General features: G+C 44.5%; 1 protein-coding gene across 1 annotated transcript; it reads left to right on the top strand.

Moving 5' to 3' along the window:
* Positions 1 to 3,259: 3,259 nt before the first annotated feature.
* Positions 3,260 to 5,843, top strand: zgc:55461 (beta-tubulin family protein). Its single transcript, XM_042059025.1, has 4 exons — positions 3,260 to 3,479; positions 4,236 to 4,344; positions 4,435 to 4,545; positions 4,637 to 5,843. The coding sequence occupies exons 1-4, from the start codon at positions 3,423 to 3,425 to the stop codon at positions 5,695 to 5,697; spliced, it is 1,338 nt and encodes a 445-aa protein (XP_041914959.1). The 5' UTR covers positions 3,260 to 3,422; the 3' UTR covers positions 5,698 to 5,843.
* Positions 5,844 to 25,520: the final 19,677 nt, after the last annotated feature.

Here is a 25,520-nt window from a genome sequence, read left to right as displayed (position 1 = left end):
AGAGACATTGGAATTATTAAAACATAACGAAAAACAGAAAAAGTATTATACTGTGAACATTAGCTACAAATACCAACAGAACACTGCTGGCTAATTCAAGTCTCAGAAACATAAGTGGTTGTGTTGTGGTAGAGATATAGGATTGAAGTCAGATAAGAAGGATGATCTTTTTGTATGTTTTTTCTTTTTAATTTCCTTTTTGCATGCTAACTACATTTTCATACTGTAATTTTCAATCACTTGACTTCATCTTCTATGGTATGACATATGTATCTGGCAGTGATGGAACATCTCTGTCAAACCAATGAAATAGGATAGTGAGGATGACTGAGCTGCAAAACAAACATAGTTTACCTACTGATGCCATTGAAATTTCATTAGCTATGAGTGAAAATATGGGGTACACATTTTCCCTCCAAAAAACAAAACAAAAAAACAACCAAGTGACTGGCCGGAGAGTGCGGAGAATGTTGCGCATGGGAAAAAATAAATTATTTGAGCCCTTGGGTACCAACACTTGCCGCCTTTTTGTGATCTGAAGTCAAACTTGCCTTGTGGGTCTCTGATCTCCAGGTATTCTGAGGTCTGGTTGGATGTCAGCTCTGTATTTGAAAAACAACTGGCCCCTCCTGCCTCAGCCAGGCAGTTAGCTCGCATGACTGGTTATCTGTTTTCAGCAGTGCTGAACACAGGAGGGAAAAATCCCAGGGCTTACATTCTGGATGAAGACAGCAAGAGAGAGAGAAAGAAAGAGATAGGCTCACTTTGTTTCACATCCAAATATTTCATAACAGCTGTGGGTTGGGAACACACTGTATAGACCCAGCTTGTGAATTTTCTTTTCACTACAGTATGCATACAAATCAAATTCTACTTCAAGAATAATAAGCAAGCTTTATACAAGACAGATTAAGACCATAGGAACATGTCAAGCTTAAACTCGAGACTCAACATTCAACCCTGTAAAAGCATTTGGGAAGATAAGGAGCATCAGATGTAGGATGTTGGCTTTCACAGAAGGTCACTCCATTCATGAGACAGGTATATGGAGCAGGGGTGTGTGTTTAATCTCCATTTATCTCTGTTCTATTGGTGTGTGGTTCAGGTTTCCATGGGTTAATAGCTGTGCCGTTTCCATAGAGCTGTTTTTGTTTGTCAGTCGTGGGGGAGGTTCTGTTCCGTCCGGGAGCATTTTCTCCTGGGGGATATCTAACAACAGAGCAGAGGGCATAGAAAACAGGGTCCGGCACAACAAACAATGGGCCAAGCAACAAGCCCCAAGCCCAGCTAAACTGCCTCTTCTACAGCAGTAAACTGTCGACTGGTCAATACAACTTAAAGGCTTGTTCCAAGCAATGTTGACCACCCTACTTTTACATCTGTTAAGATTAAGGCAGAATATCTCAATAAAAACTGCGTACGGCATTACAATACTCAGACATACAACCTGCTTAATGCCATTTTATGGGCTGTTTGGAGGCTTATTTTAATAAACCTACTAAATGAAATAATTTGAGCTGTAAAAAGTAATGGAATAGAAAACACTATTTTCCTCGTGTGTGAATGTGTCTTTCAAATCTGCAGGTGGTTTAAGCTAGCATTTCCTGTTGTAAAACACTGTTTTGCATTTATTTATTTTAAAGTGATACCGCCTATCCTGCACACGCCAAGATTTACTACTACTACTATTCTTCACAACTACAATAACAGACAACAGAAAAAAAACTTCTCATTATATAAACACATAAATGAACCCATGTCGAGGGGTGACACTGACAGAGCAGAGCCTGAGCCCCATTACATTAGCTACAGCCATGGAGTGTAAGGTAATCTAGCTCTGTATTATTGATATCACCCACAGCACAAGACAGCTGTTGCATGGCATGTCTGCCACTGAAGTCCTGGCCTGAAACTCTCTTGCCTTAATGCGCCAATGAGTCATATTCTAAAGCCAGAGCATTCAGCTGCAGCAAGTGGCCTAGTTTTCACATCTAAAACAGCTGCTGTAAAAGAGTTTTTGCACCAAAAGAAATGTCACTTATACCTCTTGTGATTGATTTTTCTTTTTTAATTACATTCAAACTCATTCAAAAATTACATTCAAACTCACTCAAAGACATTCTGTCCAACATGTTTAACAGTACCTTGAGATAACAAGGAGTTATAGTTATGTTTTCTCAAACAAAGTCGTAAGTTTTTAGTTTGGGACCATAATGTTGGTCTAATCACATTAAAATTCCTCTGCTGACAGAGCTATAACTCCCTATTCTTCTAATCCTATTCTGCCTTCTGCCAGCTCAGCTCACACCTGCCTCTGCTCTCCTGCTTCTGTATCCACTCCTCTCCTCTCTGCAGGCCCGTTCTCCTCATCAGGCATGCATAATGAATTCCCTGCCTCATGTTGCACTCCTGCCTGCCTTGAGGAAACCTGATGCATCAGCACCAGCAAGCACCCAGGCAGGTACAAGTAAAGTTTAAGGGAACAGAAGTATTTGAACGGGTGTAGGTTATGCAAGCAATGACCATGATCTTGTCATGAGTTGCTCTAGAACCTAGACCTAGACCTACTCATTCTCGTGTTATCTAGAGTGAAATATTGATCCCTGAAGGACTATTGATAGACTATTTCTATCCCTGAGGGGGGTGGCATGTTAAAACCAACACTCACACACTTCTAACAAAGCTAATCTTCTTTGCCTGAAATAAGTTGATGCAAATTATCTTAGATCAGGTGTAGCCTAGGCCTACCTACTTCTTTGGCTACCTTGTTTCTGGCGCCTCAAATAATGAACATTTCACTGTCGACAACATATAGGCCTACATACAGCAAAGAAACAGAAACAGAATATCTGATATTAAATGCATTAAGAAGCCCGACACTTCAATACAATGCTTGGAGCTGGCATTGCAAATTTAGCCTACTGCAGGCTATATAATCTCATCTCACTGAACATGCAACATAACAAGTCTCTGCACGCCTTTGGCCTAAAGACTGTTTGGTCAAGGGGGTAATGAGTGCAGTCTAATACATTTTGCATGTGCAGAAGCCTGGCATTGTTATTATACCCTTTCACGTCAGCATATCTGGTCACCAGAAACAAAGGTTGCCAGGTGTAATGAGCGACTTAAAATGTTGCTGCCTCGTCGCCATTGACAACCCACTGTAACCGTTAAACACCAATCAAAATCCGTTGCGTCAGAGCAGCCAATGTATGTCAACCAATAAGATTGCTCTTTTCCATGATTGACGCATTTTTCAACCATTTATGAGTAAATGTGTTGGTCGGTAAAGTTTATAAGTGCTGGTCATTCATTGTTTGAATTAGTTAACGCTCTGGTTACTGGTGCAGTGGTTAGGCTGTCATACAGGACAGTAACAAAACTTTTTTTCTAAAGTCATTTTAAAGGTAGTTTGTGTAAAAATGAGGGAAATCGTTCATCTGCAAGCTGGGCAGTGTGGGAACCAAATTGGAGCCAAGGTTTGTATATTGAATATTTGATTTGGCCGGCTCAACAGGTTGTGGTGGTACGAGCTACGAGCCAACCGAAGGAAAGTTAACGCGTCTGTTCCTAAGTTCTAACTGAACAGATAACGTTATTCCTGTTCATTTACAAAGCTAGAAGCTAACGTTATCTCGCTGACTTATAGTTGCCAGCTGAGTAAGCTGGTAACGTTTAACGTTGGCTGATCAATGTTAACCTCTTAACTTGTAGGAAATCAACTTAGCAGCTAACTTACATTGATTGTATTAATAGTTCGGTAACGTTGATTTGTATTCAAGCCTAAGCATCATTAAGTTAACATTAGCTTCTAGCCTTTTAGAAATGTTGTGATTAGTTCTATCTAAACTGTCACTCCCGACTTTTCCTACTTCACCTAACAACTGCAAACATTAACTAAATGTTAACTTGGCAATGGCGTTGAATTGTGATGAATTTTACTAACTTAGTTGCTTGGTTGACAACTGATGAACGAGGTTATTAGTTACGTACACATTAACATGTTTGCAAACGGTTGCTAGGGTCTTACCAGGTCATTCATTTAGTTACAGATTCGCTGTTAACGTACATTACTTTGACATACTCACATAGGTGTCTTAAGTTGCCAAAACATGACTTGCCGCCTAGCCCTCCTCGGCGCCTCCCTCCAGCCTCCTGCTTAGCCTTGCTAGTGTGCCAGCTGTTGCTTGCTGTCCAGCTAACATATAGTATTTCTTTGTTTTTAAACTGCATAGTTTTGGGAGGTCATCAGTGATGAGCACGGTATTGACCCCACTGGCACCTATCATGGTGACAGTGATCTGCAGCTTGAAAGGATCAATGTCTACTATAATGAAGCCACAGGTAAGGCGTTTGAATCCAATCAGATGAATTTGATAACATGCATATTTGTTATGCAGTTTTGTTTTTCATTTATGTCTACTTTTGTAACAGGTGGCAAATATGTCCCCCGAGCTGTCCTTGTTGACCTTGAACCTGGAACGATGGATTCTGTCAGATCTGGACCTTTCGGGCAGATTTTTAGACCAGACAACTTTGTCTTTGGTGAGTTCTTTGACTTTTTGGGCTACATTTTAAGTGACCGTATTAAAGGATTCGTTCAGAAAGTGATCTTAACAGCCGAATTTCCTGTCAGGTCAAAGTGGAGCTGGAAACAACTGGGCGAAAGGCCACTACACCGAGGGAGCAGAGCTTGTTGACTCTGTGCTGGATGTTGTGAGGAAAGAGGCCGAGAGCTGTGATTGCCTGCAGGGCTTCCAGCTCACTCACTCGCTAGGTGGCGGCACAGGCTCTGGCATGGGCACGCTGCTCATCAGCAAGATCCGGGAGGAGTATCCTGACCGCATCATGAACACCTTCAGCGTGGTGCCCTCTCCCAAAGTGTCCGACACAGTTGTGGAGCCCTACAATGCCACATTATCAGTGCATCAGCTAGTGGAGAACACCGATGAGACCTACTGTATTGACAATGAGGCGCTCTATGACATTTGCTTTCGCACCCTCAAGCTCACCACTCCTACCTATGGAGACCTCAACCACCTGGTCTCTGCCACCATGAGTGGCGTAACCACTTGCCTGCGTTTCCCGGGCCAGCTTAATGCTGACCTCCGGAAGCTGGCTGTCAACATGGTGCCTTTCCCCCGGCTGCATTTCTTCATGCCCGGCTTTGCCCCACTCACCAGTAGGGGAAGCCAGCAGTACCGTGCCCTCACTGTGCCAGAGCTGACGCAGCAGATGTTTGACGCCAAGAACATGATGGCTGCCTGCGACCCACGCCACGGCCGCTACCTCACGGTGGCTGCCGTCTTCCGCGGCCGCATGTCCATGAAGGAGGTGGACGAGCAGATGCTCAACGTGCAGAACAAGAACAGCAGCTACTTTGTCGAATGGATCCCCAACAACGTCAAGACTGCCGTCTGCGACATTCCACCCAGAGGCCTCAAGATGGCAGCCACTTTCATCGGCAACAGCACCGCCATCCAGGAGCTGTTCAAGCGCATCTCCGAACAGTTCACCGCCATGTTCCGTCGCAAGGCCTTCTTGCACTGGTACACTGGCGAAGGTATGGATGAGATGGAGTTCACTGAGGCCGAGAGCAACATGAATGACCTGGTGTCTGAGTACCAGCAGTACCAGGATGCCACTGCAGAGGAAGAGGGCGAGTTTGAGGAGGAAGGAGAAGAGGAGCTGGCATAAGCTTGTCTACATGTGCATCACCTCTAGCGCTCAATGTTCTATTGTCTTTTTTTCTGTTCTGTTTTGTTCCCTTTTAACTGTCTCTCTATCAAATTAAAGAATTTGGACCAACACTTTCCTAATAAACACTTAACTTTGATAGATCATTGCACATGTCTCTTTCCCCTCATTACCCATGAATATGTTTGGAGTCTTTTTGTCTTTGACTTAATACTGATCTCAGGTTATTAATTTAAAAGTTATTATCAGGTTCAGGACAGGTAGGCCTACTGACTAGCTTACTCAAGCCAGAGCTGTTTCATCAACCTTTGCTTGTGCAAGCCAAGTTTGTGCTTACCACCTGCTGCCCCCTTGTGGCTAGCATCAATTGTTAAGGGATTTATTGTGGTGGTGAAACTATTTGCTCTGAACATTTTGGTTGTAACCTAGGTTTTACATTTCAGAGCAGGCCTGGGAAACATCACAATACTGAAGTAATTCTAGTTTTCCTTGGGTACCAGCGGCTCAAACTAAACCACTAGATGGATATTTTTACACTAGACGTTTGCTTAAACAGGGTGATTGCTGGGTTCAGGGGAAACAGAGTTATGAATTGCTGTTTTAAATTTGTCAAGTGGAGCTTTTGCTCATACATGACGTAGTCTACATGCATAAAGTCGACTACTAGCAGAAAATACTTAGGCCTAATGTAGATAAATGCAGCAGTCAAATTGTCATAAAAAATACCTGTCTTGCAAAACTCCGAAAGTAGGCCTTAAAGAAAAAAATATTCTGTTTGATGTCTGATTTTATTTTCTTCTGTAGGCTATCAGTTAAATTTTCTGTAAACGTGAATGCATCAGTGCTGAGCTGATTAAGGTACATTTGCGACTACACCTGTCATGGGTATTGACGAACATAATGTATGGAGGTTAATTAAAACTAGAAACTTGCTCTTAGAAAAACTCAAATAATGACTTGAAAAGCTATTCTAGTGTAACGAGCAATGCATTAATTAAAGAGACACAGCAATCTGGCCCAATTTCATGGAACATTGAGGAAGTGCGGTAGTGAAATGCTTTTAAACCACCGAGCAGAAAGGTACAGGAACATTAATGGAATCAGCTGGGTGTGTTGTGTATTACTCACAGACGGTAAGCCCATTTGAATGTCTCGTTTCATTTAGCAGTGATGTTGAGCAGGTTGAATATGGATAGATAGCTGGGCTTTAATGCTAGGTTACAGACACAGTTTGGAGACAACGATGCTCAAGCAAATTCTGTGTTGCAGCAGGTTTGACATAGATCTACAATAATTAGGTCTAGTCGTAATTGTAAATTCAGGGCGAAAAAAATGGCCATAGGTCCTCTTGAAATCGAAATGGTATTTTATTAGTTGTACATTTTGAAGTTTGAGTGTGGTTGAAATATTAATAGGCCTCACCACAAGGCAATAGGCCTAAAGAGAATATGCGCTACAAATGTAGGCCTACTAGACCTATACTGAAAATGTATGCATGACTGAATATAACAATAAACTTAGGTTCTATGACTGATGAATTGAAAATGGCACAGAACCCTGTCAGTAAAGGGTAGCTGTGGTCCATTTAGACTTATAAGGTGCTGCTTTAATTGTTACATTTTGGGAAGAAAAGCTATTCATTTGACTAACACTTGCCCTTGTCCACTGATGATCTGAGAAATTGAAAAGGAATTCTGTAGTCTGCTGCAGGTGTAGCACATCAGACTGATGTGGTCTGAAATATCTTCTCTCCTGAAGACCTGTAGGCCTATCATGGGATTGGGTAGGCTCCCATCAATCAGAATTAACGTTTGAAGCTGAAATTGCGGTGGTGACTCTGAAAGTTTGAATGCACTAATTTCGCATTTTATGACACACCATTCACCTCTCCATATGGCTTAATTCTAATTTAATTCACCAAATCTAATTCAGTTTTATACCACATGCAAGGGCTCTAGGCATCCATCTCCCTGAAAGATAAAGAAATCTTGTGACATATTGCGGGATGCCGACAGAACATTCAAAGTGGATGATGGATTACTCCATAAGTGCCAGAAGTAGGCCTATAGACAGACAGAGAGAGGGAGGGGGGGGGGGTGTGGAATGCAGTTATAGCAGCAGCAGCCATAAACATCCATGAAAAGGTTTTTCTCTGGACAGATGGGCTTCATGTGATCGCCTCCGCATGCCAATACATGAGACCCAGGAAGCTCTTCTCCTTGAAAATAGTGTCAGGTGTAACCAACGGGAGAGGACCACTATGGGCAGAGGCACAGGTCTCAGATGTTGATTTCACACCACCAAGCTCATACACATCATTCCGAGGGTCATTTTGAGATCACTGTCTCTGTGTGACCCTCGGCCAATGGCCTGTGATGTCGGCAGTTCTTTGTTTTGTTCTCTAGACTTGGCCACAGGTTAGGTAACAGGAAATGTGGAGCTCATGTGAGTCCCAGCGTCACATTCTATCTATCTATACATTTGTTTTTTGTTTCAGGGATTGCTGTCAGGATATAAAGATAGTTAAGGCTATTTATTTAGAAAAATTAATTGCTACAGAAGACTTGTATCACCTCTAGGCTTTAGTCATTTTTTTAAACATCACCTGAAGTTTGCCTCAAATCAGAAATAAAATTATAATCCTTGTAATATTTTATGCTGGGCAAAGCAGTGTTAAAGACCATGTTTGACCTAGTCCTCAGCTGACCTGTATTTTGAAAGGAGATTCTCCAGTCAAATCCAAACTTAGCCTGGATCTAGCCTTTATCCCATTGCAATCCAGAGTGTAGCTAAGTCTAGTGTTACCTAGAGACCACAATGATGCATGTGCTTTCATATTTGAATTGAGTGAAAGTAAAGGTTGTAAGGTTGCATGTTACAGAATGTATGTCAATGTCTTAATGTTTTTGTTCATGTCTAGGTTAAGTTCAAATTAATCCGAGGGTTTTTCTTTTTTAAGTAACCTACTGAAAAGGACAGATTTATGGAGAGAAGGATGTCTATAAAAACAGGACATGTAAAACATTTTCTCTCCTGACCTCCCTCTGAAATGCTTGAGTCAGTTTCCCCTCCTGTTTCCTCAGGAGTATTGAGTCTTGACAGGTTCCCACATGTTCAGGAGAGGGAGATTATTTCATTAAATCATTTTTGGGTGGGCAGACACAGGTCAGTCTTGCCCTATTTGGTGCAGTGTTCTTGACAGTTCACTTTGACAAGAGGAGATCAGCCAAGCAGGACTAAAGTTTGTATCACACACACACACAGTATGCTTCCGTTCCTCCCTCTCTCTCTCTCTCTCCCTCCCTGTCTCTCTCCATCTCTCTTTCTCTCTACCTTCGTTCCAAACTCTGTTTCTCCTCAACTGTCTCTCTCCACTCTTTGCCGGAGGCGAGTGTACGAGTGAGCGTGTGGCTGATGGCATCCGGTGAGCAGGGTGCCGCGCGCAAAAGGGGTCCTGTCACTCATTGGAAGCGGCCATATGTGTGCCTGCGTGAGCTCCATGCCAGCGGCGCTGGCTCCTGCCAGAAGACATTAGGGGAGCAGCGGGGCGTCATTACAGCGGCGCGATGATTGATTAACCGTGAATCAGGAGCACCATCCCACTCCCCCTACTCCCGTCTTCCCTCCCCAACTTCAGTCTGGGGCCAAAGGGGGTAAAAGAGAAGAGCCCCCTGCAGATGAGGGGGTGTAATTGCATCTCTGGCCTGGCAGGGAGAGGAGGGAAGATGAGTCGTGTTACGCACAGATGAGTATGTGGTGCAGGAAGAGCCTCGCACCATTAGGCACAGAATAGGATTTTCCTTCCTCCACTTCCCTTCTCCCAAGCTGTAGCCCATCTCGCTGCGCTCTATTCTTTGGCAAGGGGTGTTTGTTTTGACAGGGTTAGTTGTCAGTTCAGGGTTGTTTTGAAGTTGCAAGCTTTTGGTCATTTCTTATTCATTAGTTTAGGAGAATATTGTGATCAGGATGGGGAGAGAAGTAGCTTTTCAAAATGTCATGAAATGTCAATGATATCTGTCATGAAAAACCTACACAAAACCATAAAATACTTATATGATATTTTGTTTTGTGCAAATTGAATGAATGTTTATAATACAAATAATAATACTTAATACTTGAAATACCTTCATATATATAAACACTATCTTGGTCTGACCCCCCCCCCCCCCTCTCTCACTCTCTCTCTCGGGGACTCTGAGCAGTAGGGAATCTCCGAATGAGATGATCATCCCTTAATGGCCCCCTGCCCTCTGCCGCTGCTCTGTCTCTCATCTCCGCTGCCTCTCCTCGTGTCCCGGAGCCATGCTGTGCATTAGCGCGCTACGCAGGGATGACTAATGAAATCCAGGGAGAACCAACCAGCCCTAGGAATACGACGCTAATGTTTTGTTTGGTATTAAAATGCGCAAAGGCAACTAAACTCCCACTGATTTGGACGAAAAAACATTTGGAATGGGCTCATCAATCAAGCCCTGCCACGCTGGAGCTGTCGAATCCTGGGGCGCGATGTGCATGGTGGCGAGACATCACAGGAGCGGCATGGATCGGCATACACACACACACACACACACACACACACAGTACATTCACACAGGCCCATACAGTCTGGCACACTTTGTGGTGTGTGTACTGACACATACATATATATATACAGACTGACATTGACAAATAAACAGCTCTTTATTCCTAGAGAGAGCTATGATTACTTTTAAAAACAGGCTTCCCCAGGATGATATGTCCATGTTATGAAAAGCACACGTACAAGTACATTGAAGGCTGAAAATGTAAAATAAATCTTCTTTTGTTCAATCTGGGTCAATCAAGAATCAGATTCAACAGTGTCATTGTAGACATACAGTAACTGAGATGGGGGAGAACTGGACAGATTGTTTGTGGAAATCCCAGGACCATCCACATGGTAAAAGCCCATTCCTTAAGGGTTAAGTAGCATAGCCTCATTTTTTGCTGTGGAATTGACTTCATCCCCTGGATTCAGGTTAATTTCCTTGTGTCCATCATGGTCTACATCCTGCTGTACTAAAAGTTAGACTTTGTCAGTGACCCACCCCCTAGATTCTGAAACATCACAACAGTACAGAGATCTGTACTGATTTAGCAAGCCTCTATATGAAGGGCAAGCTTTTAGAAAGGTGCAAGATCATTACCACCTTCACAGGAAATATGAGAGATTCAGTGGGCATGCAAGCTGTGTTGTGCCCTCATAGATCTCTATTTAGGGCATGTAGCCAGAGTTTAATAAAGGCTTTTTAACTTTAGTAAGGAGTGCCTCAAAAGTTGTTTTTATCTTTTCATGGCAGATCTATTTATATTGCCAAACTACTCATTTGAGATGCTCTCTCCTTTTCCCCCCAAGCAGTCATGAGAAAAACATTGCATTATGTCTACATTAACAGACTGAGTGACTAATGAAGACTAAATATTGTTCACACTGTTAAGACATTTTGTTTGATTTGCTGAATCAAGCAGTGATGACTACATCATATTGACTATAGTATAGAGTTCTCGAAGAAGTTGAACACGCCCGCTAATTTGACGCTACCAGAACACGAAGACAGGCAATTTGCTTCTTGTTATAACCCCTCTGTACACTTTCAACATTTACAATACTTTTGTTTGTCTGTGGGGACCCTCACCACACTACCACATAAGTGTAATTATATTTTGAGCATTGTCAGTGGTGTAAAATAGCGTTTGTTTTTTGACATGCTAGCTGGCCCCCTTAGCTTTTACCAAGGGGTCCAGCTCAGCCCATTCAAATATGGTCTTGCTCAAAATTCCTTCATTTTTGCTTTCAATGAAATGTTTGAACCTGTTAACTAGCCTACCGTAAATAGACCCTATACTGCAGAGTTACGCTTTAATGTTAGGATGTCAAGAGTCCCAAACCTCACCATATACTGTAGCCTCTTTTTTTCCTTCCCAGAGAGAGGCCACTTTGGCAAAGTATTGTAACAAGCACTTCTTACGTGTACTAATGATCTTTTGGTAATACATTATGTATGGACAACATAAGAACATGACCTTATATATTGTTATAGGTTGTTACACTGTGTGCCTACTTCATTATGTAGATACACTGGAACAAGGACTTCCTAAAATAAAGTGTTAACATATTCTAACATATTGCTCTAGGCCTACTTCTATGTATAACAAAAATGTAAGTAAAAGATTCACCAAAGTTATTAATTAAACAATATGTACATGGTTCAAATTTCAGTTTTTTTTTTTTGTAGGGGAACAATTATTAATTAATAATTAATATTAATATTACCAAGCTAGAGGCATCATTCATATAGTTATTCACTCCAACTTCCTGAATTTCTCCCTCATTTCATGGTAAATCCAAGACAGGACATTTTTCTTAGCCTTCGTCATGGTGCATGATTTGTTATCGTAGCAAGACTTCCTTAGCCTCTGCTTTGAGGCTTGGCCTCAGGTGTGGAATGGAAACTCACTTCCCAATTAGCACTACAGTGTCTTTTTCCAGAGTTATATGTGCTAATAAACACTTAGATGAACTTTGAAATATTAATTAAACCTCCTTTTATTATATAACCCTAATCATTTAACACTTTATCATCAACACGTTATCATATTATTAGAATGTGAAGACCAGATCATCAGAAATTAACTTCAGTTTTAATGGAATATTTTATCTCTGTTAGCCTTTCCGTTGTCAAACCATATCTTTTCTGTCTGTTCTTTTGAACCAGAATAACTATTTTTATTTATTTTATTTCTATTTTTTCTTCTCTCTCTCTCTCTCTCTCTTGTTCTCTCTCTCTCTTTTCTCTATCTCTTTCTCTTCCTTGCTCCCCCTGGTGCAGAGTTATCAGTGAACCCTCCACTCTTGTACCCCCAGTCGGTGGCAGAGCTCTTGTGGAACCATCCATCTGTCTGACATGAGGCTTTACCGCTGCGCCCACTCCACCCAATCCCCCTCCCTCAGACACCACCCACTATGAGAACGGCAGCGGATGACGGGAGAAATGACCCATTCTGTTTTCATAAGGTCCTCATCTGCACAAGCCCACCAGGACACCTCCCCTCAGTCATCCCATGTCTCCACACCAGAGAGTTCGACTCATGGAGGTGCTCGTAGTGCAGGGACAGAACTTACAGAACCTCCTGCATGTCCCAGCGCTGTATTGCCCATAAAACACTGAGACTTATGCATATGTCTCCTCATAAAGCGGTAGGGGTCAGGGGGGGTCTACGACTATGGCACAGAGGCAAGGGGGCGGGGGGGGGGGGGCTAAAACAGAGGGGAAATGGAGCTTAGCCCCAGCCCAGAGCTGAGGTTAAAGATGTTTCATATGCGACTGAGCAGCAGGGGGCAGTGGTGGGTAGTCAGAGGGACAGCTGGTAAGGTTGTTGGGACCGCATCTCTGCTGTGCCCTGCTTAAGGGTTCCGAGTGTCAGTCATACATCAGGTATGGCAGATTTCATTTCTGAGCTTTCCAATAATAGCATTTCATATAGCGGCCACACTGTGCTTCACAATGCTCATCAGATTATTCTAAGCGATGATCTAGACACTCTGCACTTTGTAATCTAATGATTTCAAAGGTTAAGACCATTTGTTTCACACAATGGACAGAATTGCTGCAGCATATGATAGCTGAAACAGTAATGCAGTCTGAATGTGCTAATAATCAAGTGTTGTATTCACATGAAACTTTCTTTATATGGCACTCAAGGTCAAACAGTCTCCACAGAATCACCCTCACACACCAATACAGCAATGTCCTCTCTCTCTCTCTCTCTCTCTCTCTCTCTCTCTCTGTGTGTGTGTGTGTGAGAGAGAGAGAGAGAGAGAGAGAGAGAGAGAGAGTCATGAGAGAGTTGCCTCACAGAATAAGGAGGGTTAGAAGTAAATGGGCCCTTTTGAAAGCCTTTACAGGCAATGGCAGCCCTGTGCCCTTTCAGATAGAATGTTGGGGAAATGTCACAGCAGATCTTATCGTCTCCCCCGTCGCAGGTCACAGCGCCCCCTAGGCGGCACCTGCGACGGGGGTCAGCTGCAGGCTGTCTGTGTGTGGCGCACTCTAACAGAGCCCCCCCGCCGAGCTGGACCGTCCCCACCAGCCATGAAAGAAGATCAAGTGATGGGGAGGAGGAAGAAATGACAGAGAGATAAATGGGGGAAGGGTAGATAGGGTGGAAGAAGGGATGGGGGTGAAAGAAAAAACGGAGGAATAAGAGGCCCATCTCAACTCGAATTCCGACCCTCGAGCATCCCTGGCCTTTGTCCCTCTGCCAGACCCTCTCCTTTCTCTCCCACACTGATTATTTCCTGGTCTGAAGCCCCTGTGGTTTCCAAATGATTTTAAAATGGCTTTCATTTCCTGTCGGGAGTGTAGGGGCAAACTCCGGCAGATACTGAAAATCTGGGGGGAGACAAAGAAAGAGAGAGAGAGAGAGAGAGAGAGAGAGACTAGGAGCTAGGAGAGAAGAAGGGGTAGGGGTGGAGAGTGGGGGTGGATATTGGAATCCTCTTCAGCACTGATGTGTTTTTGGAGGGGGTAGTGTGTTTTGGTTTTGCCCCCAGTGTCAAAAACTGTGTTGCCTTGGCTCTCAGGGTAGACCTTCAGCACAATCACTCCCACCCTTGGAGACTCGGTGTTCTTTTTCATTGTACTAAGTGGGTAGAAATGTACAAACTTGCAGTCATGCATTTTTTCCCAATTCTGTGATGATTAAGTTGTTTAAAAGGCAACCTGTGAACACATCCTTCCATACCCCTTCATGATGTCGCTTAGAGAGAAAAGATAACCTCGGGGATGAGGAATACAAAAACAAGAAGCTTTTCCCCCTTTTCATTGTTTAAGTCTATCTTGCAAATGCACAATGCTCTTCCTGGATAAGGAGATCAGCTTAGGGGAGAGAGAGAGAGAGAGAGAGAGAGAGAGAGAGAGAGAGAGAGAGAGAGAGGAATTGAATTGATAAGGACCCTTATCACAGCAAATCCAGGGCAATGTCCGGCCACTGTTTTTCGGGGGAAGCGGAAACACTCCGACCCCTCCGTGCTCCACTGACATCACTTCTCCTGCCACCCACCACACGAGACACACACACACACACACACACACACACGATCCTGTGGCCTCTAAGGTTACGAACACGCCATTCCAGTCAGGCCTTTCTCAAACCAGAAGCCTTCTGATGGCAACACATCCTCATCATCACACAGGAGAAAGGGGCTGTCAAACACACCAAGTCTCCAGACGTATCACACCCCAGATTCCAGACCTAAATTATATACGCCACCTCCCCTCTATGCGCGTGGGGGAGGAGAGTGGGGTAAAAGAGAGAGGGAAAGAGAGAGGGAAAGAGAGAGGGAAGGAGAGCGAGAGAGAATGGAAAAAAAAACAGGGAAAGTTGTTGACAAGCTGGCGTCAGGTGCAAATGGAGGGTGTCATCGCTGGGCTTGTTGATACCTCGTGCCCCACCCCGCTCCCCAGCACCACGTGCAGCTCCTCGGAGAGCCAGGATGCCTTTCTCTCTGGCACTCTAACGAGACTCCCCCGATTTAACCCCAGACTCCCACTAATTACCACTGGCTGCTCATTAACGCCATGCACTCGCTCGCTCGCTCTCTCTCACTCACAACTCATGGAAATAAGGCCCTTTTGTCTTCTCTCCAGCAGAGAGGAGGAGGAGGAGGAGGAGGAGGAAGAAGGAGGAAAGGAAGTGATTTGAAAGTGCACACACACCTCAGGGCACTGATGACTCTCCCAGTACACACACACACACACACACATACAGAGATACATAGAGAAGACAGTGACAGCTGTCAGTCACCCTGCTATCATAAGCAAGACACTGCTTCATCCATGTCATGCATATAAATCTCCCTATTCACTGTCTTGTTTTCACCTTTCACTTTGGCTCTTTTAAAAACATAGCGTTGAGCATGAATTTGTAATGTCTAATTAAATGTCATGATTTAAATAAAAAAAATGATTTTTTTTTGGCTGTCACAACCACCAGAGTTATCCAAAGCAGCTCATTTTTAGTCAAAACAGACCTGACTTCTCTATCTGAGGATGGACACCACCGTGCCTTAAAAACAACAATAGTGACAAACAAAAATTCTTGACAGGCTGAAAAGAAAAAAAGAACCATCTGACATCCTCTCGCTATCTTCTGCGCGCACAATGAGCGGCCGAGCTTCCACAGGATGCCTATGTTTGTGTGCCGCGGTCAAGGTCACTCCCCGGCTTCCCTCTGCCCCCGGATCCAGTGCCCGCTCGGCTTTTGTCCTGTGAAGCTCTCGTTTTTCCTTACGTCAACACGGCGGCCACAAAAATATCCCGGCCACTCCGAGGAGGCTCATGTTTGTGGCGGCTACCTCCCAGAGGGCAGGCCATTGGTGCAGCGCTGGCTCTCTGGTCATCCTGTCCCGCTGCAGAGATAGGTGTGTCTGTAATCAGCGAATCCCATTTTATTTTTAATTTCTGCCTTCAGCTGAGAACAGTTTATATATAATACTTGTTATTTTTACCCTAGTCTTCCTGCACTCACACTGTGGTCTCTTAAAATGATGAGTCTGTGAACAATTTTCGATTTATCATAGAAGGACAACTGTAGCCCAATTGGACAAACAACAAGTTATAATATTATTTTGTTACTGAATAGCTCTTGTTATTTGTAAGTGCCTGCCTCTCACCCAAGGCAAAAAAGGTTTTTTCATATTATTATATTTGTATAACTGTGATTACGTTTTTCATAAATGTGTCATTACTGCTTGCCTGTCATTAACAATTTCTAGTTGTAATTTTGGTGGTCTCAGTGATCATTTGAAATCAGCTAGAGTAAAATAAGAGTGAGTCCCTTGATGAAAACTACTATACGCCTCACACACATTTATGAATGAAAAAATCAGATTGTTTTTTGCCATGATTTCACCACTTTCATTTGCCATAAATGATCAATCATATCTGAGTATATTTATCGAACTGTTTTTAAAATAGCTGTTGATGTCCTTCAATGTACACATAAAGTCATAGTGATTTGATGTGATTTGATTTTGATACATAAACATTAGTACAAGTGTCTGTGTTCAGTGCACATATTGAAATAAGCCAGAGTGATATCATATTCATTTTAAAAACAACCCTCACAACACGTACATGCCACCACACTCACACACAAACACACACACACACACAGTCTACTTGCCAAGGTGGTCCAAAGCACATACAGCATGCACTGTGAAACATTCCTAAAATAAGGACTGCGTTGTCTCTACTGGCCTCTAGGGGGAGCTGTGCTAGGCTGAATTTCTCTATGGAGGAGGAGATGGGGTGTGGGGAGGCACCCTGGCACAAAGGCATCAGTCAGCAGGCCGGCCGTGGAGGGCTAGCCTTGGCTGGGATCTGCAGCCCCTGATCAGGGAGGCTCTGGGGTAATCATGCAGGCGTTGATTAACAAGCTGCGCAAACACACAGCACTTGACTGAGCCGCCCCAGCAAAAGAAAATATTACTGAGGAGAACCTCTTCCCACACACACACACACACACACACACACACACTGACTTTCTCACTCATCAAGTCATACACACAACCTTCAATCCCTCCCCATGCTCTCCAGGCTGTTCTCCCTCTTCCTCTCCCTCTCTTGTGCACACTTTCTATCTCTCTCCCTTCTGCCAGACCACGCAGTGGTGCTGACCCTCTAATCCAGTCCCAGAACATACAACACGTTTCCAGGAACACCATTAGTGATGTGTGGTCCGCCTGGCCATTGAGCCACTATTTTACTGCAATAGGTGAAATATGTTCCTTTTCTCAGCGTGATAGAAAACACACTCCGTTTTCTTCCCTCAGTGTGTAAAGCAAACTCTCTAACTGTTGAAGCTTCAAATCTGCGCCGATCTTGTGACCGACTCATTCAGTTAGCCGTTAACCAAGCTCTAAAACAGGAAGGCGATTTGAATAGACTCCACATTTGTTCAGCCCCCCTCAAAGTCGTACTCGTTACAGTGTCCTGTGACAACTCATGCAAAGGCATGTGGACAGGAGGGGGTTAACCCCCCCCTGCAGCCCCGCCCCCCCTCCCCCCTGCTGCCTGTGTGAGCTGCAAATGAAACCAGATGGACTCATTTATAGCCAATTAGCTCCAGCGCCGTAAGTGGAGCCTCACCTACACAATTTTACTTTTTTTTTCTCCCTTTTATTGAAACCTCCCAGCAGCTACAACGCTGCATCTCAATACGAGGGGGGGGGGGGGGGGTTGGGGGCTCTACACCCTACACAGAAATACACACACACCTCACTTTTCAGGTTCTAACACCCTACATGCACACACACACACATGCACACACCATTCTATATGCCCACCTCTCCACCCCCCCCCCCCCTTCTCAGGTTGCTGTGCACCAGATGAGATGATGCTGAGATGCGGGTGCAGGTTTTTTCTGCATATTTTCTTGACTGTGGCAAATCATATTGTCTCCCAATTTTATTGTTTCAAACTGCCTTCATTTGTGGCCAGCCCCTTGTTAAGGTTTGTGTGTATGTGAGCTCTCCTCAGGGTAGCTCAGAGCGAGTCTGGCCCTTATGTTGAGGATTATGGTCTGGTTAGATCTAAGCCAAATGTTTGATTGGTGAGTGCAATGAAGATATGGCTGCCGGGGGTGTGTGAGTGTGTGTGCTGCTCTGGTGCTTCTCCTGGGAGATTAAGATAAAGTGGTAAAATATGGCCTTTTGTGCCTGTCTTGTATGGCTGGAAGATTTTTGCCAGTGCTCCATTGTGCAGGCCAGAAAGGCATTTCATACTCACTTGAAATGCTTAGGGTGAGCTGCTGATATAGTGTAGCACAATACATTTCAAAACAAGGCAATGCACAGAGACCTGAATGTGTCTTTAGAACTGTTTCCAGTGAGCTTCAAATATAGCTTGCATCACAGCTAAAACTGGCAACCATCCAATCAGGAGATGAAACTGCTCAAAGCCAGAAATCAGAAATCATCTACATATGTGTAATAAACGGCACATGCAGTATATATCATATAGTGTAAATGTTTCGGGGAATGTTATGGCTGAGGTCCAGAGTAGTTATTCTATAACTCATCCTGAATTAAGTGCTGGCACATTAATCTTATCAGTAACAAATATCAGGCGGGACAGGTTTGTTTAAGTGGAGCCAGCTCTTGCCTCTACATCAGGTGGATGCCAAGGGCTTGGACAGAACCATGTGCTGTTTTCCCAGCTCGGGCTTTGGCCTTTCGCTGGCCTGCCCACCTGCAGTAGCTAAAGCGATTCCAATTGACCGTTCGGGACAGGGCCATATTTCAACACATCTCACATCAACTTTACGCCTGCGCCGGCTGAGCAAATGGGAAATGGGTTGGTCTGGGAGTGGGGAACACGTGTTGTGGATCCAGTGGGGACGCTCATTTGGAATTCCTGGGAGGAAGCGCTCCTATAAAGGCCCCTCTGTTTTATCTCCGCCGTTGGGAAGGGGCCAGGTGTCTGCACAAATGCATGTATGGGACGAGGCATGTGGAGAGAGAGAGAGAGAGAGAGGGAGGGAGAGAGAGGAATGGAAAGAGTGAGAGAGGTAATGTGTGGGAGGGACAGAGTTGACCCTTACCATGTGGTTTAGAGAGAGAGACAGAGAGAGAGAGAGAGAGAGAGAGAGAGAGAGAGCATGATGCTGGAATGCTGCAGGAAATTCAAGGATTATATGTGAAGCGTATGGCGCTGAGCTGATGGGGAGTGTGTGTGGTCTCAGCAGATGGGTCATTCAGTCACACAACACTGGACATGGCTATCACATCACAGGCGCTGGAGGATGCAAAAACGGCTTTGTCTGTTGAAATTAAAACCTGTGCTGTATACAGGTGTTGCATTGAGATAGTATGAGATAGAATTCTCTTACATATTATGAATAAATATTATGAATTATCTAATATTGGAATTTAATTCAGGTTTATGGTAGGTTACGGTTGATGGGCATGTCCACCTAACACTTTTGGGCTTAAGAAAAACTCTTCAAGGTGGCCCAAGCACTTACATTATGAATTAATAGTTGGTAAATGTGTTCAATCATTAGAAAAGAGTCTTAATTTCTGGTGGACTTCCCAGGAAAATTAACTTTTTTACATTGACATGCCTTCACATATTCTCCCTTGCGTGTTCCACTTGTGACATCAGACAAGTTCAGGCTGGTCATTCCATTCTTCATGTTTAATTTTTCACTCTCATGGTAACCAGAGCCACATGTGCGCGCTGATCTCCATCTCACATGTTCCACTTCAGCGTTTACCCTGCTCCCCCTGGTTGACCGGCTCCAAAACACTGTCACTATACACAGCGCACAGACATGCTGGTGCAATTAGAAAAGCTGCACTGTTCAGTGTCTATGAAGATGACGAACACAAAAACACTCCGGCGTAATGGTAAAACTTCAATGTTTCACAGAGAGGATATGAACTTTTACCCGAAAAAAGAAAGTGCTTTTTTCTCTTTCTTTTTTTTTTTGAAGTCTGTAAGGACCTTTGGGAATAGTGCAACGAGACTTTCGGTCCGTACTTACAATGTGTTTGCATTCGTGCTGAGGAGCACCTCATTAAAGACATGTGCTCTTTATGGAGGCTGAGTTTGCGCTGGTTCAGTGGGTCGATAATGACCACACGGTTTATTTTGGGTGCTTCTCATTCGGCACACCGCTAATTGTCCCTGCAATGCTAATCAGTTCCGCCAATCCTACCCTGGGCTACAAAGCCAGACCAACTCTCCCGTTACCGATCTGAAAAAGAGCCACAACAGAGAGAGGAAGAGGGCAGAAGGAGAGAGAGAGACTGCCTGGGAACAGAAAGCTGATGTAGTCTGGTTAGGAACATTAAACCCCTGGAGAATTTTATTCAAGGGGGAAAATATAACTCAAATTCTAATTTGTTCAAAATAAAATGTAAACACATTTTTTGTGACTACTCGCAAGATATTTTTGGATATTTTTGAACAAGCACATCAAGTTCTCATCGTGAAGAGGCCTATGACTGCTAGGGTGTTGCTTGAGTATAGATGTCAATGAGCTGTATTTTTTTTATTATTATGTACGTGCTTTCCCATTGGGATAATTTAAGTGGGAACCAAAAACCAGGGATGTTTTACATGTAAATGGGGCACAGTAACTTCATCTGTTTACCCATTTATGTTTCCCTGGGGGCCTATGAAGCTTGCAGTGCTTCTGAGCAATCTCTCTTCCGTGGACTTCTTTCTACAATACATTACACTTCCATTAGATTAGCTCTCACAGCTTTGAGTGATTTATCTCCGAAGTTGCTTGTGAGCCATATGATGCCCCTAGTTTGTCTTCTGCACCCAGTTAGCTCACTTTCACAGATATATTCTCAGCTATGGTTGTCCTGACACACTGAGAAGATGTCAGCATTGTAAATAAACCATCCTAGGTGGTAGGAAACAGTTTGTCCTGCTGTCTCAGCTTTGATTTTTTTATTTTTCTTGCATCCCTTGTGATATCGGAGAGAAAAAGCACTCAGCTGCTATGAAGTGGAAGTCTACTGTCTGCATAATGACAGCTTGAGGTGAAATGTCGCAGACTAAACAGAAAGCAGACAGATAAAAACGGACTCGGGAGGTGGACAAGGCCAAAAATGACTGCTGGTCAGATATGCTGCTATCTCTCTTCCAGACTCTGGATTCCCAGGCCACTTCTGGGCATTCTGGGGGATGGCCACATAAAAAGGACAGTGCAGAGTCCCACAGAGCAAGCAATGGAAAGAGCTCTGGACGAAGAGATTAACCAACAGTATAGCTGGAGCATCACTCTTTTGGTGTGCAGGTTCTTGAGCTAATTTAAGAACTTTGAGATAAACATGCTGGACCAAATATGGAAAACCTCTCCAGTGTTTCCTCCAACCACTCCAGCCATTCAAACTAGCCTCCTAAACCCAAACCCTAACCCTGAGCATAGTCGGAGTGCAAACTAGCCTCCTAAACCCAAACCCTAACCCTGAGCCTGAGCCGGAGTGCAAACTAGCCTCCTAAACCCAAACCCTAACCCTGAGCATAGGCTGAGTGTAAACTAGCCTCCTAAACCCAAACCCTAACCCTGAGCATAGGCTGAGTGCAAACTAGCCTCCTAAACCCAAACCCTAACCCTGAGCCGGAGTGCACATGCAGCAGCTGTAGATCTTTTGTTACACTTCATGTTGTTCATATAGTCATTGTTATGCATTCTTTGCCGTTGGCTTGTTCATGCTGTCAGGCTTTTGGCATTTATGCACACACACACTGGGTGGGGTTGCGAGCGCTGGAAGAATGCGATGATGTGTCTCGAGGTTGTTGACGGAGGAAGCTGAGGGGGTGTTCGCGTGTCAGCTTCAGCAGCCGTAAATTTAATGAGTCCTGACTGCAGGTCATTACTCTGGCACATTCACTTAGCCGGGGTGCAAGAGAATGTGCTTTTTTTTTGGGGGGGGGGGGGGGGGGGGGTGCCTCCTGGTAAAAGCATAGTTGGCCACGCCACTGGGTATTTATGGGAGATGCAGAGGACACCACAGCTATGGGAAACAGAAGTGGATTTGATTCTGAGTATCTCAAATATTGTTTCTCTAAATATCCTGAATCTAGTTGCTGGTTCTTCCAATTGCTTGTCATCTGTATTGTAAGTAGCATCATGACTTCACTGATCCCTCCCAACGTGAACCTTTGTGAGGGGAAACCAAGTTCAAGTCTTCATTATTCCATGGAGAACTGCTGTTTTAAGAAACGTGAGGTATGTGGAGAAAGACTCTGATTGGCCTTGCACATATCCCATGTTTTTTTTGGCTGCTCTTGTGCTTCACAAAACAGGCTAATCACACTCATTAGCTCCTGCAGTGTCTGCTTGCACAAGACTGCTGCTACTGGGGCTATTCCTAAACGTTGGTGCAGAAGTACTGAGAGAGTGGATTTTGTTTTTGGTACACTCCACATCGCTAGGCTCCAGCCCAGACCTGGCAGAGGTGACCAGCCCCTCTCCCTGCCAACAGAGGGCACCAGCAGGGTGGAGCAAGTGGGCGAGCGGGCGGCAGCAGGGGTGGATGGCACGGAGGGGTGCGGCCTGAGTCAACAAATGACTGTAACACTATTCTCAGCTCAGCCTGCTCATTAAAACATTCCCCAAACTGCCCACAGCCCCCATAAAGTCCCCTCTTTATTTTTAGGTGTCTAATTAGGGCCGTTGGCCCAGGCTCTCTGTGTCTACTTTAAAGGGCAATTAGTGATATTGTGTCTGTACTGGCTCCCTGTTACAGGAGGCTTGGGAAGACTTGCAGGCTCACAGGGGTGTATAAGGTTGCGAGAGAGAGAGAGAGAGAGAGAGAGAGAGAGACTGTCGGCACTTCGGGGCTCCTGGAGGCTGGTAGCAAAAAACACAAACGCCATCCATCTTGGAGCCTGGTAACAAAACACAAGCCATCCCCCCGGGAAGGTCTAGGCGGGAAGGACAGGGTATATGACAAGGAGCTCAGTGTTTCCTTTTTGTAGGCATGTCTTTGCATTTCACTTGACTGAAGTCCAAGCTGATGAGCTGAGGTTTATCACTAGGAAACTTGCTAGAGGCCCTGTGGAAGGGTTGAATCAAACTGTTATGATGAAGATGGCGTTGGAATTTGGTGTGTTCCTCTTTTCACTCACCATTACCAGGAGTGCCAATAAAGGTGGAGGGCACTGTCGATAGATAGAGAGAGAGAGAGAGAGAGAGAGAGATTGTGTGGGCATTTTGTGTCTTTGCGTTTGTGTGTCAGAATGTACATTTGTGTTTGCGTGAGATAGAAAAGTATGCAAGTGTGAGTGTGTGTGCATGTGCGTGTGCACGTGTGCATGTGAATGAAATATAAATGGGAACAACCAGATAAAGCAATGCTGACAGCAGATTTTCTCTACAGACTCTCCAAGCTAATCATTGAGGGAGTGGATGCTGACCTGAGCTGCCCTTTCCATTCATACGATCTCATTAGCTGTCCTAATTATTCTAATTAGAGTGTGACATAACTTAAAGGAAAGACTGATCATTAAATCCTAGAATCCCAAGGAGGGGAGTCATGTTGTTTTTTAACCACCAAGTGAGCTACTTTAAATGTATTTATTTTTTTTAAACCAAGGATAAAAATCCCAGGAATTTCCTTTGAATTCCCACAGGGGTGTCTGCAGCAGCAAACATTACAATACTACCCCCCAGCCCCCAACAACACACACACACAAATACACACAAATCACACACACACACAACCATCACTTCATGCCACTGCACTGGCATGGATAGGAAACTCTCGCCAACAGGTTACAGTACCAACCTGAAATCAGAGACACTCGATAAGAAGATGGATGAAGATTTGTTTTTGCCTTGAGCCGAACAGAGGGCGTCTGTTCATAGTGGCCTTACTGTAATACAGGAGGGAGTAACCAGCAGGGAGGAAGGAGGGAGGGAAAGAGAGAGAGAGAGAGAGAGAGAGAGAACGAGGAAGAGGAAAGCGCAAGCAGGGAGTTTGAACACGGGGGTAGCTGCTCAATCTAATGGAGTTGGAAGTGTTCTTAATTACACATATGGCCACAGACCGTGTGAGTGTGAGGCGTTCGCATGGCTGACAGAGGGAGGGAGAGAGCTACAGAGAGAGAGAGACAGAGAGAGAGAGTTAGAAGGAGAGAGGGAGTGTGAAAGAGAGAGAGAGAGAGAGAGAGAGAAGGAGAGAGAGTGAGAGAGCGAGCTGCTTCAGAAGAGAACTGGGCTGCATGTTGAGGGCCCCGTGCTGCAAATTGCATCTGTTCCTAATTAGGGGGTGCTAATGAAGGCCCATGTTCCTCCTGGTCCCACAGCGAGCAGGGCTGGCTCACAGCCTTCATCACAGAGGGAGAGATAGATAGCGAGAGAAGGAGAGAGAGATAGAGAGAGAGGATCAGAAAAAGAGAGAGATCATTTTTCTTCCTTTTTTTAGTAATCCTCTGAACATCCTCTACATCTGATCACCAAAATGAAAGAGCACGATTTGAGTGAAATGGACTAACAGTATCATTCAGAAGACTCTCAAAGCCCTGATACAGTGTACTGCACATGTTATCAGCACATTGAGCACAGCGTGTTCCCTGAAGATCAAGCTCATGACCTTGGTATTGCTAAAACCAGTTGAGCAACATGGAGGAAAAGATCTTAATCTATGTGGAAGTAATAAAGGTGCCGTGGCACTGCAAACACAAACACAGAGAGACAGAGAGAAGCCTCCCGACCCCCTTTAAAATAAACATGCCCTCATGGCCCCCATTCAACTTTTACTCCATGTCACAGGATCTCATTTACCATGGTTGCCACAGGGTCTTGCTCTACTACTCGCTCTGTGTGTGTGTGTGTGTGTGTGTGTGTGTGTGTGTTTGAGAGAGTGGGAGACAAGAGTTAGTGTGTATGAGAGGATAAAAAAAGAAAGAGAAAGTGTGTATGTATGGGTGGGTGTGTGTATGTGTGTGTGTGTGTGTGTGTGTGTGTGTGTGTGTGTGTGTGTGTGTGTGTGTGTGTGTGTTTGTGAGAGAGAGAGAAACAGAAGAAAGAAAGGAAGAGAGAGCAAGAGTAAGTGTGTGTGTGTGTGTGTGTGTGTGTGTGTGTGGTCTACCATGTGTGGAAGCAGCAGGTGTAATTAGCAGGGATTTCTCAGATAACGAGTTTTTGCCTGGTGCAGTGGGAGGCCCGGTGGGGTCAGGCTGCGCTGGACATTCCCACACCCCGCCGATCAGGCAGGTGGCCTTGGCTCCCCGCACGCCACCACACCTCCAGCGGCTCCGCGCAGGACGCAAATA

This window comes from Alosa sapidissima, chromosome 13 (assembly GCF_018492685.1).
Source record: "Alosa sapidissima isolate fAloSap1 chromosome 13, fAloSap1.pri, whole genome shotgun sequence".
NCBI lineage: Eukaryota > Metazoa > Chordata > Actinopteri > Clupeiformes > Clupeidae > Alosa > Alosa sapidissima.
Note: the sequence above shows the minus strand (reverse complement) of the source record. Positions and strands in the feature narration are given on the sequence as shown.